A 16,691-nucleotide genomic window follows, 5' to 3' on the forward strand; every position below is an offset into this window, starting at 1 on the left:
AATATCCTGTAACACTGCCAGCACCAAAACACTTGTCCTCTTTCTTCTTAATTACCGACATGCAATAATTTGGTTCAGAAAATGTTGACTATGATTGCAAAAAAATCCTTGAAATAGCCACAAATGCGCCAGTAGTGGAAGCACTGCATTGCGTGCGACATCATGACGTGATACACACATACAGGTCAGGTTGCATTCACATTAGAAATCACATTTTTTTTGTAATGGCCTCTAAAAAGATTGGAATTGACACAAAATCTGAATTGGACATCTTACTCTGCAGTGTGAAAGTAGCCCTTTACTTATTGTTACAATGTTGAATACCACCATACTTTAGCAGTGGGCCGTGTGCGACGTCACAGATTAACGGACGTACCTATGTGGTCATTCTCGTACACGCTGTGTTGGCGAGTCTCTTCCCCCTCTGCTGAGCTGGCAACGCTGAGACTGCTGCCTACACCTTCCAGGTCACTCCTTCTTGTTTTAGGCCCTGCCACGTGCTCTGATGTCTGTAGAATAAATACAAACCCCGTTTTCATATGAGTTGGGAAATTGTGTTAGATGTAAATATAAACGGAATGCAATGATTTGCAAATCATTTTCAACCCATATTCAGTTGAATATGCTACAAAGACAAGATATTTGATGTTCAAACTCATAAACTTTTTTTTTGCAAATAGTAATTAACTTAGAATTTCATGGCTGCAACACGTGCCAAAGTAGTTGGGAAAGGGCATGTTCACCACTGTGTTACATGGCCTTTCCTTTTAACAAGACTCAGTAAACACATTGGTTAAGCTTCTCAGGTGGAATTATTTCCCATTCTTGCTTGATGTACAGCTTAAGTTGTTCAACAGTCCGGGGGTCTCTGTTGTGGTATTTTAGGCTTCATAATGCGCCACACATTTTCAATGGGAGACAGGTCTGGACTACAGGCAGGCCAGTCTAGTACCCGCACTCTTTTACTATGAAGCCACGTTGATGTAACACGTGGCTTGGCATTGTCTTGCTGAAATAAGCAGGGGCGTCCATGGTAGCGTTGCTTGGATGGCAACATATGTTGCTCCAAAACCTGTATGTACCTTTTCAGCATTAATGTCGCCTTCACAGAGGTGTAAGTTACCCAGGTCTTGGGCACTAATACACCCCATACCATCACAGATGCTGGCTTTTGAACTTTGTGCCTATAACAATCCGGATGGTTCTTTTCCTCTTTGGTCCGGAGGACACGACGTACACAGTCTCCAAAAACAATTTGAAATGTGGACTCGTCAGACCACAGAACACTTTTCCACTTTGCATCAGTCCATCTTAGATGAGCTCAGGCCCAGCGAAACCGACGGCGTTTCTAGGTGTTGTTGATAAACGGTTTTCGCCTTGCATAGGAGAGTTTTAACTTGCACTTACAGATGTAGCGACCAACTGTAGTTACTGACAATGGGTTTCTGAAGTGTTCCTGAGCCCATGTGGTGATATCCTTTACACACTGATGTCGCTTGTTGATGCAGTACTGCCTGAGGGATCGAAGGTCACGGGCTTAGCTGCTTACGTGCAGTGATTTCTCCAGATTCTCTGAACCCTTTGATGATATTACGGACCGTAGATAGTGAAATCCCTAAATTACTTGCAATAGCTGATTGAGAAAGGTTTTTCTTAAACTGTTCAACAATTTGCTCACGCATTTGTTGACAAAGTGGCGACCCTTGCCCCATCCTTGTTTGTGAATGACTGAGCATTTCATGGAATCTACTTTTATACTCAATCATGGCACCCACCTGTTCCCAATTTGCCTGTTCACCTGTGGGATGTTCCAAATAAGTGTTTGATGAGCATTCCTCAACTTTATCAGTATTTATTGCCACCTTTCCCAACTTCTTGGTCACGTGTTGCTGGCATCAAATTCTAAAGTTAATGATTATTTGCAAAAAAAAAAATGTTTATCAGTTTGAACATCAAATATGTTGTCTTTGTAGCATATTCAACTGAATATGGGTTGAAAATGATTTGCAAATCATTGTATTCCGTTTATATTTACATCTAACACAATTTCCCAACTCATATGGAAACGGGGTTTGTACTTCCATGTTTATTTGTCTTTTCCACAACTTAGCCGCTAAACTCCAACGGAAAAAGACGGCGACATTACGACTTGGTACAATATGAAGTAGGATAAAAGTATTGTTTTCCATCTTGACATGCGCATGATAACACAGACGTGTAGCGACATAAATGCTGGTAAAACCAGCTTTGTTTATGCCGCTTTGTTTCAATCAGAGAGTGCGCAGGTGTACCTAACATTGTGACTAGGAATGTATACTGGGTACCGGTATTCTTTGGTATTGATTTCTAACTGTTAAAATTCTGGACAATTTTTTTTTATCCAGCTGACCGTCATTATTATGACACGCTGTCACATTCACTTTAGGTGCCACTGCTACACATTAAACAAGGGTAGGATTTGATAGCTTGGAATAATGATAAATAAGGAAGCAACACCACACAAAAGTTTGTATCACAACAACATTTCCTCCTCAAAAGTCCCTCAAAGAAATGCAGGCTAATAAGAGTTAATGACAGTTTGAAGTGAGCGCGCTACCGTGCGTCATCAACCGTCCTCTCAGCGATCCAGTAATCCACAGGCCAATATTAATCCACTCAAAAAAGTGAACAATTTAAGTAATATATTAATCCATAAAGTTGCTCTGAAGCAAGATAGCATCCACTGATCGGTCTCTCGTCGCCGTCTGACGTCATTCCATTGCGCAGCATCAAAACACATGTTGCTTAAATGCACACCCTTCTAACATGGTAATTGATTGTATTGAAGTATATGATATATTTGATATGATATATCATGTAAAAGGTCTGCTTACATAGATAATATTTCCAGCTGAGTGTAACTGTAAAGAATAGAAAGACAGTGATTGCATTGCACCTTGCACTTTAGACATAGTTGACTTGTTTAAGACATAAAAAGTAGGTGTTGATAGTAGACTTCCCTGCTGTGAGATGTTTCATTATGTTGGTGGTGTACAACCTATTGTGCTTATAAAAATGCTGTAAAAAGTGCATTTTTTCACATCTTTATTGACACCAAGTACACATAGTAGCAATAAGAGTACCAATATCGATAAGAAGTATTAATATTGGTATCTGTATCGATAAAATCGCTATCCCTGGTTGTCCTCAAAGTGTTGTATGTGTTAACAAACCAAACATACTCTTCATTTACACAATTCAAAGACAAAAAAAATGCATCTCAATTACAACATTGTCATTTGTAAAAAAAAAAACACCCAAAAAAACAGTAATATTAAAAAATTTTTAGAAAAAAAAATGGTGTGTGTCCGAAAAGGAGCAGGAAGAAGCAAGTCTTATAATGTCCTGCCACGTCATTCAGATATAATATTCCGATTCTTGAATCCAAGTTATTGCTTTGTTTGGTTTCTTCATTGGGTCGCCCCTCAAACAGAAATGCACATACTTTTAAGAACGTTTATTTTCCACCATACCTGTAAAAAAAAACCATTTATGTTTGTTTTCAAGATTAATATTTAATATTGTATGTTTTCAAAAGATACATTCTGATACTTTTGGTTTCAACTGCAGTGTTTTATGGCCCACAAAAACCTGGAAAAAATATGTGTCAAAGTTATTTATCTTTTATTGGTGAAGTGAAGTGAATTACATTTATATAGCGCTTTTTCTCAAGTGACTCAAAGCGCTTTATATAGTGAAACCCAATAAATGTATTCAGTCTTTCCATATTGACAGACATTAATACATACTGCGTGCAATTGCATATCTTTTAAACTTTAATATGATTTAATTATGCCACTAATATTTGATCATACATTCCAAACATTTTTGTTTCATAAAAACAAACAAACATGCAATTATCAACTTGACTTATTATTTCAAAGCCAGTTTTCCGTCAAATTGTACACTATAAAAAATGACATTATATTTACGGTAACATTCTGGCTACTGAGCTGCCAGTTTTTTTTACAGTAAATTTTATGGTGTTTTTTTTTTATAGCATTTCCCTGTAAATGGAACAATGGTACCACTGTTTTAACAGAAAAATTCTGGCAACTGAGCTGCAATTTTTTTTTACTGTAAAAAAATGGTGGTAGCATTTTTTATACTTACAACAACTCTAAAAATAACTGTAGATTTTACGGTAAAAAACCCAAAAACTGGCAACTGAGCTGCCAGTTTTTTTTACTGTAAAAAAATGGTGGTAGCATTTTTTTATACTTACAACAACTGTAAAAATAACTGTAGATTTTACGGTAAAAAACCCAAAAACTTCCAGCTTATTTGCCAGAACTTTACCATAAAAAACAGTGGTACTGTTTCTGCATTTACAGTAATATACTGTAAAATTTGCTTTTTTTACCGTAAAATCCACAGATATTCCTTACAGTGTACATAAAAAAATACAACAATCAAATGCACAGGCAATTGTGTAATAATATCATGGGGCAAATCCTTTTACATTTCATTCATATTTTATTCACTGTTAGAAGCAGCCCTCTGAGAGAAGCCATAACTGCAATGTGGCCCCTTAAATGAAAACGAGTTTGACACCGCTGATTTTACATTAAAGCAAATCCAATACACATGTATCTAAACCACGGGGAAGCGTGTTAGCTGTAGATTAGAATCACCATAAGTCCTTTTTAACAAAATGATCTCGAGGCTCGACGGACAAATATTTGAGGTGGTACATTAACAGCACGTTAAGCAGCCCATAAAGAATGCATGTATCCAAAATGCAAATATTGAGCAGAGAAGGAAATGTTTTCAATCAAAGTCAATCAATCAAAGTGTATTTATGTAGCCCTTAATCACTAATGTCTCAAAGGGCTGCACAAGCCACAACGACATCAGGGCAAGAAAAAACTCAACCCAATGGGATACAATGAGAAAACTTGGAGGGGACCAAGCCCCCTGGGCGACTGGTGCAATGGACGTCGAGTGGATCTAGTTAATAGTGTGAGGATCCAGTCCATAGTGGATCTAGTTAATAGTGTGAGAGTCCAGTCCATAGTGGGGCCAGCAGGGGATCATCTTGAGTGGCCTCATCTGTGGTCACCTAATAACCTCTCCACACAGGACAGGGGGGCAGAGCAGAAAAGAGACGGCAGATCAACTGGTCTAAAAGGGGGGTCTATTTAAAGGCTAGAGTATACACATGAGTTTTAGGATGGGACTTAAATGCTTCTACTGAGGTAGCATCTCGAATTGCTACTGGTAGAACATTCCAGAGTACTGGAGCCCGAATAAAAAACACTATGTAGCCCGCAGACTTTTTTTGGGCTCTGGGAATCACTAATAAGCCGGAGTTCTTTCAAACGCAGATTTCTGGCCGGGACATATGGTACAATACAATCATCAAGATAGGATGGAGCTAGACCAGTGGTTCTTAACCTGGGTTTGATCGAACCCTAGGGGTTCGGTGAGTCGGTCTCAGGGGTTCGGCAGAGCCTCCGCCGTGGAGGTTAAGATACACCCGACTCATTGTGTAAATAAAAACTTCTCTCTATTGACGTATTCTGGATACCCCCAAACAATGTTCCCTCTAATTTTCCATATGCTTGAGCAAACGCAAAAACTCCTTGAGCATTCATTGGAGCACATGTGAGCGACGTCAGATGTGCACATGAGCTGTGGCCACACGAGCAGCACACCTGTCCCAAACCTTACTAAATAACAAGTTAAATGTTTTATTATAATAATCAAATGACAGCAGTCATTTCCATGAAGATTATTTTCTAATATAAGTGTTTTGGCCACTTACAATGACAATAACAAAATATATTGTTTTTCATGAGCTGTGTGCTAGGTCCCACTAAAACATTCACATGTTGCACAATGAGCTGTAAACATGGGATCATGTGTACATTCCTGTAACTTTGTAAAATATATCTTTATTAGTATTTCTTTAATATAATAACATCTGTTCATGATTAATATTTACAAATTATGATTAAATTAAGAAAAAACATTGTATTTTTCACTAAAGAAGGGTTTGGTGAATGCGCATATGAAACTGGTGGGGTTCGGTACTTCCAACAAGGTTAAGAACTACTGATTTAGAATATGTTTCCCTAGTGTCCAAATAATTAAGTCTTTGTTACTTAGAATATGTTCCCCATACTAAAGTGTTACCAAAAACATAACTTTGTCTTGAATTTGAGAATTTTTTATTTGTATTTTTTTCACTAAAGAAGGGTTCGGTGAATGCGCATATGAAACTAGTGGGGTTCGGTACCTCCAACAAGGTTAAGAACCACTGAGCTAGATCGTGTAGTATTTTATACGTAAGTAATAAAACCTTAAAGTCGCATCTTAAGTGCACAGGAAGCCAGTGCAGGTGAGCCAATATAGGTATATATATATAGGTATATACTGTATGTATATAAAGGTATATATAGTGTAGGCATAATATGATCAAACTTTTCTTGTTCTTGTCAAAAGTCTAGCAGCTGCATTTTGTACCAACTGTAATCTTTTAATGCTAGACATAGGGAGGCTCGAAAATAACACGTTACAGTAATCGAGACGAGACGTAACAAAGGCATAAATAATGATCTCAGCGTCGCTGGTGGACAAAATGGAACAAATTTTAGCACATCCAAATGAATGACCGCTTCAAACCTGCCGTATAGCTGCTCTTGACTTGGGTCCAGTGCGTCTGGATCTGCTCTGTTGAGTCCACAGGCGCAGGATGGCAGCCTAATCCCGGACATGGAGTGCGGTCACGCTCCCATCAAACACAGATCCCTAAATGACTCGCTGCAGGGATGAGAGGGAGGGAGAAGGGGCAGGAGAAAGGAGAATGAGCAGGTATTGAGGTTGGAGATCAGTTTGGATGTGTCAGTGCGCTCCAACAGTTTATTGTTGGAACTTAAAGATGAGGAATGTTGGGTCATCACTGGTCATCGTAGAAGGTTTCTATTTCTCCTCTTTCTTCTTTTCTATTTGAGCTTGTGTCAGTCAGTGTGTGATGTGTTCTCCAGTGGAAACCTTTAAAGCAGACTAAAGTCCCAGTGGGAAAGGAAACCAGGTGCATAGTGCAGGTGGCATGACCACAGAGACGTTCTGCCATTGACGATCTTCTTCCCTTTTCTTCTCTTTCGTTCTCCTTTTCATGCCTCCTCTGCTTCTGTGACTCTCACTGACGATATATCCTCATCTCTTTTCCTGCCTTCCTCTCCCTCCCGCAGGGCGAGCGCTGTTCCTTCTCTGTGCAGATGTGGTTCTACTTCCTGTGTGGTCTCCGTAGTGACCTGTGGGCTGTTCTGCCGCCACGGTTGGCCAAAGAGCTGCTGGGCCAGGTGCTGTCCGAGACCTTGCAGGTGCTGGTGCAAAGATATGCCAGGGCCCAGCCTTCGTATCAAAGACATCGGCAGATCAGGTACAGTACTTAATATCGGAATATAATTGAAAAAAATCCTCATTGAGATATAAGGAAGTCAGTTTAGCAGATATTTATAAATGGTCATCAATTCAATGAATAAATCTGCTTGTGATTGAAGGGTTGAGTTTTAGCTTTATCTAAGAGGTATGACAAAATTATGGCATTTACCATGTATAAAATGACAATGTATAGGTAATTTTAATTGTTCTGTGACTCAACTGAAATCTTGTAAAATATATTCAAATCAAATCAAAATGTATATATGGTACTTTTCATTGGCAGGCAAGTGGCAAACAAAGTGTTGTACAAGAAAAAAAAAATAGAAGAAAGGAAGAAAACACACACACACACACACACACACACACACACACACACACACACACACACACACACACACACACACACACACAGCACTATTGACAATACAGTTCAGTTCAGTTCAGTTTCAGTTTATTTGGAACATGCATACGATACAATGTCATGCATCAAATATTTCCAGTTGTTTCATTACAGCATGTCCGAAAAGGAGTAGGAAGAAGCAGAGCCTATTTAATCCTACCCCTTTTCATTCCATAGCAATTTTATCCCATTTCCTTGTTCTCTGTAACAGAACAGTGAATAAATACATAATGAATAAATAGTATACCATGGTAAGTAAACAAATATTAAACAAATAAATAATCTTTATCTCAATAAAAAAAAAGAAAAGAAAAAGGTTCAAGATGTTCATCATAATTCTTGTTCTGTGTACTTTGTGAACACTTGTAGTTTAAACAGTCTCTTAAACTAAATCATATTGATGCTTTGTTTGATTTCTTTGGTTAATCCGTTCCATCATTTAATTCCGGGTGATTCCCTCGTTCTATTGGGGGACTTCAACGCTCATGTTGGCAGCGACAGTGAAACCTGGAGAGGCGTGATTGGGAAGAATGGCCGCCCGGATCTGAACCCGAGTGGTGTTTTGTTATTGGACTTTTGTGCTCGTCACAGATTGTCAATAACAAACACCATGTTCAAACATAAGGGTGTCCATATGTGCACTTGGCACCAGGACACCCTAGGCCGCAGTTCCATGATCGACTTTGTAGTTGTGTCATCGGATTTGCGGTCTCATGTTTTGGACACTCGGGTGAAGAGAGGGGCGGAGCTTTCTACCAATCACCACCTGGTGGTGAGTTGGCTGCGATGGTGGGGGAGGATGCCGGACAGACCTGGCAGGCCCAAAGGCATTGTGAGGGTTTGCTGGGAACGCCTGGCAGAGTCTTCTGTCAGAGAGAGTTTCAATTCCCACCTCCGGAAGAACTTTGAACATGTCACGAGGGAGGCACTGGACATTGAGTCCGAGTGGACGATGTTCCGTGCCTCTATTGTCGAGGCGGCCGATCGGAGCTGTGGCCGCAAGGTGGTTGGTGCCTGTCGTGGCGGTAATCCTAGAACCCGGTAAGGGATGCCGTCAAGCTGAAGAAGGAGTCCTATCGAGCTCTTTTGGCTCATAGGACTCCGGAGGCAGCAGACAGGTACTGACAGGCCAAGCGATGTGCGGCTTCAGCGGTCGCAGAGGCAAACACTCGGACATGGGAGGAGTTCGGGGAAGCCATGGAAAACGACTTCCGACGGCTTTGAAGCGATTCTGGATCACCATCCGCCGCCTCAGGAAGGGGAAGCAGTGCAATGTCAACACCGTGTATGGTGAGGATGGTGTTCTGCTGACCTCGACTGCGGATGTTGTGGATCGGTGGAGGGAATACTTCGAAGACCTCCTCAATCCTACCAGCACGTCTTCCTATGAGGAAGCAGGGCCTGGGGAATCTGTGGTGGGCTCTCCTATTTCTGGGGCTGAGGTTGCCGAGGTAGTTAAAAAAGCTTCTCGGTGGCAAGGCCCCGGGGGTGGATGAGATCCGCCCAGAGTTCCTTAAGGCTCTGGATGTTGTGGGGCTGTCTTGTTTGACAAGACTCTGCAACATCGCGTGGACATCGGGGGCGGTACCTCTGGATTGGCAGACCGGGGTGGTGGTTCCTCTCTTTAAGAAGGGGACCCGGAGGGTGTGTTCCAACTATCGTGGGATCACACTCCTCAGCCTTCCCGGTAAGGTCTATTCAGGTGTACTGGAGAGGATGCTAAGCCGGATAGTCGAACCTCGGATTCAGGAGGAACAGTGTGGTTTTCGTCCTGGTCGTGGAACTGTGGACCAGCTCTATACTCTCGGCAGGGTCCTTGAGGGTGCATGGGAGTTTGCCCAACCAGTCTACATGTGCTTTGTGGACTTGGAGAAAGCATTCGACCGTGTACCCCGGGAAGTCCTGTGGGGAGTGCTCGGAGAGTATGGGGTATCGGACTGTCTTATTGTGGCGGTTCGCTCCCTGTATAATCAGTGTCAGAGCTTGGTCCGCATTGCTGGCAGTAAGTCGGACCCGTTTCCAGTGAGGGTTGGTCTCCGCCAGGGCTGCCCTTTGTCACCGATTCTGTTCATAACCTTTATGAACAGAATTTCTAGGCGCAGTCAGGGCATTGAGGGTATCTGGTTTGGTGGCTGCAGGATTAGGTCTCTGCTTTTTGCAGATGATGTGGTCCTGATGGCTTCATCTGGCCAAGATCTTCAGCTCTCACTGGATCGGTTCGCAGCCGAGTGTGAAGCGACTGGGATGGGAATCAGCACCTCCAAGTCCGAGTCCATGGTTCTCGCCCGGAAAAGGGTGGAGTGCCATCTCCGGGTTGGGGAGGAGATCTTGCCCCAAGTGGAGGAGTTCAAGTACCTCGGAGTCTTGTTCACGAGTGAGGGAAGAGTGGATCGTGAGATCGACAGGCGGATCGGTGCGGCATCTTCAGTAATGCGGACGCTGTATCGATCCGTTGTGGTGAAGAAGGAGCTGAGCTGGAAGGCAAAGCTCTCGATTTACCGGTCGATCTACGTTCCCATCCTCACCTATGGTCATGAGCTTTGGGTCATGACCGAAAGGACAAGATCACGGGTACAAGCGGCCGAAATGAGTTTCCTCCGCCGGGTGGCGGGGCTCTCCCTTAGAGATAGGGTGAGAAGCTCTGTCATCCGGGGGGAGCTTAAAGTAAAGCCGCTGCTCCTCCACATCGAGAAGAGCCAGATGAGGTGGTTCGGGCATCTAATCAGGATGCCACCCGAACGCCTCCCTAGGGAGGTGTTTAGGGCACGTCCGACCGGTAGGAGGCCACGGGGAAGACCCAGGACACGTTGGGAAGACTATCTCTCCCGGCTGGCCTGGGAACGCCTCGGGATCCCCCGGGAGGAGCTGGACGAAGTGGCTGGGGAGAGGGAAGTCTGGGCTTCCCTGCTTAGGCTGCCGCGCCCGTGACCCGACCTCGGATAAGCGGAAGAAGATGGATGGATGGATGGATGGGCATTTAATTCCACATACTGATGTGCTAAAGGTTTTAAGTGTTGTACGGGCATACAAATATTAAAATTAGATTTTCCTCTAAGATTATATTTCTCCTCTTTTGTTGAAAATAATTGTATATTCTTGGGTAGCAAGTTATAGTGTGCTTTGTGCATTATTTCGAATGATTTGAGTACAAAACGCCACCTTTGAGGCGTCCACACTGGAGAATAACTCAAATTAACACCATCTAAAATACAGTATGAAACATATGATATGATATATGTAAAAATAAAATAGAGATATTACAATACTAAGTTAATAAAAACATAACATTGAGAAAACAATAGTAATAATATTAATAATTAAAGATAGAAAACAATAAAATCATAAAAAAAACATAAGAGTTTAAGTGTCACGCGGGGCTCGCATCTTTATGCGGGATCGTTCCTCCAGATGCAACACGGACACTCCGGACGAAAACAATTTATTAATCATAAATAATGCACCGTACCAAAAAGACAGAAACAAACAAAAGAAAAGTTTGCCGAACGCACGGGAAGTTAAGGCAACAACTTAGCACAGGACTCGAGAAACATGAATAAACCAACGTAACAATAGCATACTGCAAAGAAGGAAGCCAGACCGAGTGTGGCAAGCAACGTGAATAAATAGCTCCCTGATTAGTGCTCAACAGCAGGTGAACGTGCCGAACACTAATCAGAGGCAGGTGAAACCAATTCGTACCCATGGTGACCAAAACAAACCCCCGAAGTGCACAAAACAACTAACGAAGTCCAAAACTAACAGAACATAACTAAACAAAACATGATCCGACTACGGATCATGACATTAAGATGATCAGTAAAAAGCCTGATTAAAAAAGGTGTGTCTTTTGCCTTTTTTTTTTAAAAATGTCAACGTTCTGTGCAGTCCTGATGCTCTCTGGCTGGCTCTTCCACAGGTGGGGGCCATAGTGGCTAAATGCTGCCTCACCGTGGGTCTTTGTTCTGGTATTTGGTAAAGATAAAAGGCCAGTGCCAGTGGATCCCAGAATCCGCAAGGGTTGAACAGTAAAAGCAGATCAGATAGATAAGAAGGCGCAAGGCCTTAAAAACTAATAATATAACTTTAAAATTGACCCTGAATCAGACAGGGGGCCAATGCAACGACTTTAAAACTGGTGTAATGTGCCCTCGCCCTCTGGTCCTCGTGAGCACGCGTGCAGCTGAGTTTTGTGATAATTACAGACTTTTGATATTATTTTTGGGAAGACCAGAGAACAAGGCATTACAATAGTCTAAAGGACAGGAATTAAAAGCATACATTAGCACTTCTGTGTTGGCCTGAGAGAGAAATATGAATCTTGTTTAATAGTCATAATATATCGATGTCCATGGGCTTCACTTACTATATAAATGAGGTCATGTCCTTTTTGTTATAGTTCTCCTGTGTTTCCTGTTTATTTCTGTTGTCAGTGCTCCTTTCCTCCCTTAGTTAACACGTGTTGCTAGGAGCGCTGATTGTGCACACCTGCTTCTGTTTGGTAATTAGGACATGCATCTGCGACCAATCCCACCAAAGCACTTTTATGCATCAGTTAGAGACGTCTCTGCGCTGCTGACCTGTCTCCGCTCAAGATGATCTCCTGCTGGCCCCACTATGGACTGGACTCTCACTATTATGTTAGATCCACTATGGACTGGACTCTCACAATATTATGCTAGATCCACTCGACGTCCATTGCACCGGTCCCCACATCTGCGGTCCCCTCCAAGGTTTCTCATTGTTATCCCATTGGGTTGAGTTTTTTCTTGCCCTGATGTGGGATCTGAGCCGAGGATGCTGTTGTGGCTTGTGCAGCCCTTTGAGACACTCGTGATTTAGGGCTATATAAGTAAACATCGATTGATTGATTTATTATGTGCAAGTCTCGCCGTCCAGCCGGCACGGGACCGTTGCTAGCTTTGAGCTACTGTTAATACGTTACGGCTCACGTTTCATGGGTTAACCCTAAGCTACTGTGTAGGTTTTATGTTCTGTAATGTTATGTTCCCAGTGGTATGACTCTTTTGTATTTTGCCTTCTTTGAAAATTAAAAACTCATCTTTCCTCCTGTTTTCGCATGTAGGATCACGAACACCACCACCGACATAACACGAATATTTTTCATCCGCGTGTTGAAATGGTGGTTAAAAGTTCAGTGTTATTCTGCACCGAAAGCTTTAAATACTAAATGTCAAGTAACATTATTTTGACACAGCTCTTAAACAAAGTTGAAATTCCCCAATTAATTCACATGCTACTTTATTTATTGATTGAGTTGATTCTAATCTATTGTGAATGATGTATACTCAGGCACGTAAAATGTCTACGGAAATGCCAAAATCTGCGTTTTAAAACATTGATTTTTCATTTGTAAACTCCCTGCCTGGCCGTCTCGCAGGTCAAATTGAGGGCGCGGGCCGTAGTTTGGACTCCCTGCTCTAGAACCTGCAGACGCTTATGGGCTCTGGGAATCACAAGTAAGCCTGGATTTGAGGAACGCAGATTTCTGGATTGAACATATGGTACAAGATACCATGGTGCTAAACCGTTTATTATTGTGTACGTAAGTAATACAACATTAAAACCACATGTTAAATGTGCCTGAAGCCAGTGCAGGTGGGACAGTATATGACCGAACCTTCTTGTCCTAGTCAATTATTATCAATGGGCAGCGCTGGTTTGAAATACCCATGTTTTGAGTTAAGAGCTTGGTCATGGAACGAACTGAGCTCGTAAGTCGAGGTACCATGGTATAGTCATTTTTTCAAAAGAACACACTCAGCCATAGAAGTCACATGCCACTTTCCTCATTCTGACCTGAGTTTTCTTTACTTGTGGGCAAGGTGTGACATCACAGCCGTGTTGCTTTATGTGGAGCAGCTGATGTGGAGTGTGTGTGAAAGTCCCGAGGCCTTGCTCTGCCGCAGCCCTTCTTCAGCAATCACTGTAATAGCGGGTGGGTCCGACTGGCCCGACCAGATCCACAGCCTATGTGACCAACTCCTGACAGTCCTCGTCATTGGCACAGCACCGCTTTCCCTCTTGCACGGGTTCGTATATTACAATTGTGCTATTGCACACAACAGAAGGGAGCTATACTGAAATTGTGTTGTATAACTCTTCTTTTTCCAGGACATTTATGACTAAACACACAAATGAGTCCACGGTACTGGAGTCAGATTGGCCATTGGTCCGCTGGTTAAATGCTTTAGAACCTGAACTCTTCACAGAAGCAGCCCTACGGTACGTACTGAATACAACACGCACAATCTGACATGCTGAATCATCACACAAAAGCCGGATTCGCATATACTCGTTCTCAGGGTGCATCTGCGGTCCCCTCTGAGGTTTCTCATTGTTCCCATTGGGTTGAGTTTTTTCTTGCCCTGATGTGGTATCTGAGCCGAGGAAGTCGTTGTGGCTTTGAGACACTTGTGATTAAGGGCTATATAAATAAACTTTGAATGATTGATTGATTTCTAAGAACTACCGCACTGGAATTTAGTTATAGGAACTACCTTTCCCCATAGGGACTTTTCCTATTCATGTTGGCACATGGCTGGGGATGCTGGGGACCTTGGTAAGAAACATGTGTGACGCATATCAGCCTGTGACCCGGGACATTACTTTAGCGCCTCGCCCACCACTGTAAAACAACCAACAACCCGCCCGAGAAAAATGAACAGAGAAACAACACAAGCAAGTATGGAGACCTCGGAGGCAACTGTGTTCATGATCGTCTGCTTGCAAGGAATAATGACAATGGGTGGTAAGTGCACACCGAATATTTTAATGTTCCGCTGTGAGCCTTTAAACCCCTGCTGTATCTCCTCTGTGGAATAGGCGGCAAGGAGAGCTTTGACCTCCTCGTCGGTCCATTTATCTCTGGCTGTGTCCATTTTCCCTGTTGCTCTTGCAATCTCGTAAACAACCCTTTTTAAAAATGGCGGGTCTGCGTTGTGGCTAGGAGAAGGAGCATAGCTCGTCAGTTCAACCAATCACCAAACACCTACGTATTTTAGTTCCTATGCCTCAGAGTAGGAACTAAAACAGTTCTAGGATCTGGTTCCTGTATGTCAGAACGCGACGAAAAACGGCCCGAGGACTAAAAAGGTTATAGAAACTCCAAAAAGTCCCTACAGTCGGAAAACGACTATGGACCTTATAGCTGCAGGATTAAAAGCGGACCAATGATGGAAAACCAACTTTTCCAACCTATCGGTACTTGCTTTTTTTTTCATTTAAGATCTGCATAAGTCCCGAAAATGTCAAAATCAAACTATTGAGGCAATATTTATGAAATAATCTTGCCTTCCTTCTTACTTCTGTCAAACGAGCCTTTTGGGATTTGCACATACCTACTCAGTGGCCTAGTGGTTAGAGTGTCCGCCCTGAGATCGGTAGGTTGTGAGTTCAAACCCCCGGCCGAGTCATACCAAAGACGATAAAAATGGGACCCATTACCTCCCTGCTTGGCACTCAGCATCAAGGGTTGGAATTGGGGGTTAAATCACCAGAAATGATTTCCGGGCACGGCCCAGCTGCTGCCCACTGCTCCCCTCACCTCCCAGGGGGTGAATAAGGGGATGGGTCAAATGCAGAGGACACATTTCACCACACCTAGTGTGTGTGTGACAATCATTGGTACTTTAACTAACTTAACAACCTGTAAACGTTTTTCCCACCAGTGACACAGGCCGATTATCCATCTATGGTAGAAATCTTTGCCCAAATCCGCCATTTTATTCTGTTTTTATTTACCATTTACACAACATGCCAACTTGACTGGTTTTGGGTTTTGTATATTGTTGGAGGCTAAAATCTGTGGTTATTGCCATTTATGTTGCTGCTCAAAAGTTCAGTATACTTAGAGTAAGATATGTTTCATTACCTTGCTTGTGGGGAGCTTCTCTCTCAAACGGGGACGAAGGTTCCGTCATCATGAGGGGGCGGAGTCAGGAGGGTTTCAATTCCGCCTCTCAAAATGTTTGTTTTAGAGGTGGCTCGAAGATGTGTCTTAACTACATAATCTATGCATAATGTTTACCAAATAACTATCATTACATGTTATGTAGACCAAAAGGAAGTGAAAAAAACAATCATAATAGGCACCATTTAAGGGAGGGAAGAAGGGAAAATATAATCTTTTAGATATGATGCTGTGCATGTCTGCAAAAATAAACACAGACAAACTATCATTTGTGATTCTTTTCTTGTATTAGAGCTCAATAAAATGTTGCTTTTCTGCGTAGGTTACAGCAGCATATGTGTAGATGTATAATCAGAGTTGCAGGTTATAGGTGCTGGGGTAATGGGACAGATGCAATCCGTGCTGCTGACACTGATTTGGTTCATTCTGATGCTTTATGAGGGCTGTGCACATGAGGCATGGACCATATACCGTGTTGTGCATGGGCTTTTACACAGGCGTAACTGCCATCATACATACATGTGTGTCTAGTTACCGGTGTGACCTCCAAGGTGCAGTCAATCACTCGCCCCCTCACCCTTGACTCCCCCCTCTTCCCCTGTAATCTCCCTCACAGCCAGAGGTGATGTCAGTGCCTGCTGGTGGCACACAAATCAAACTAAGCCCCGCACTTGTGCTCCGATGGTACTGGCGAGCGGGAATTAGTTTGTTTTTATGACGTCTTTATTTCTCCGCTCCCACCTCTTTGCCTAGCATGCAATGGCGCCGGGGGGGTCCAATGGTGGCCTGGAGCCAAGCCCACAATTCCTCCGTCGCCCAAGCTTTGCCTTGCAGCGGAAAATCAAAACCTTTGTACTAATTATTAAATGAAACACGAGTAAAATCACAAAGCGCATGAATATATCTATTTTCAAAGCCCATGTGCTCCGGTTT

The 16,691-nt window shown here is 42.7% G+C and overlaps 1 protein-coding gene across 3 annotated transcripts in view; it reads left to right on the plus strand.

The window, feature by feature from the left end:
* The window catches only part of kiaa0825 (KIAA0825 ortholog), a 573,303-nt gene that overhangs the window by 145,830 nt on the left and 410,782 nt on the right, over positions 1 to 16,691 (plus strand). For all 3 annotated transcript variants that reach the window (XM_061986612.1, XM_061986613.1, XM_061986614.1), the window contains exons 12-14: positions 7,236 to 7,426; positions 13,672 to 13,878; positions 13,961 to 14,071. In XM_061986612.1, coding sequence (XP_061842596.1) covers positions 7,236 to 7,426; positions 13,672 to 13,878; positions 13,961 to 14,071 — 509 coding nt within the window. The remainder of the gene's footprint in view (positions 1 to 7,235; positions 7,427 to 13,671; positions 13,879 to 13,960; positions 14,072 to 16,691) is intronic.

This window comes from Nerophis lumbriciformis, linkage group LG12 (assembly GCF_033978685.3).
Source record: "Nerophis lumbriciformis linkage group LG12, RoL_Nlum_v2.1, whole genome shotgun sequence".
Taxonomy (NCBI): Eukaryota; Metazoa; Chordata; class Actinopteri; order Syngnathiformes; family Syngnathidae; genus Nerophis; species Nerophis lumbriciformis.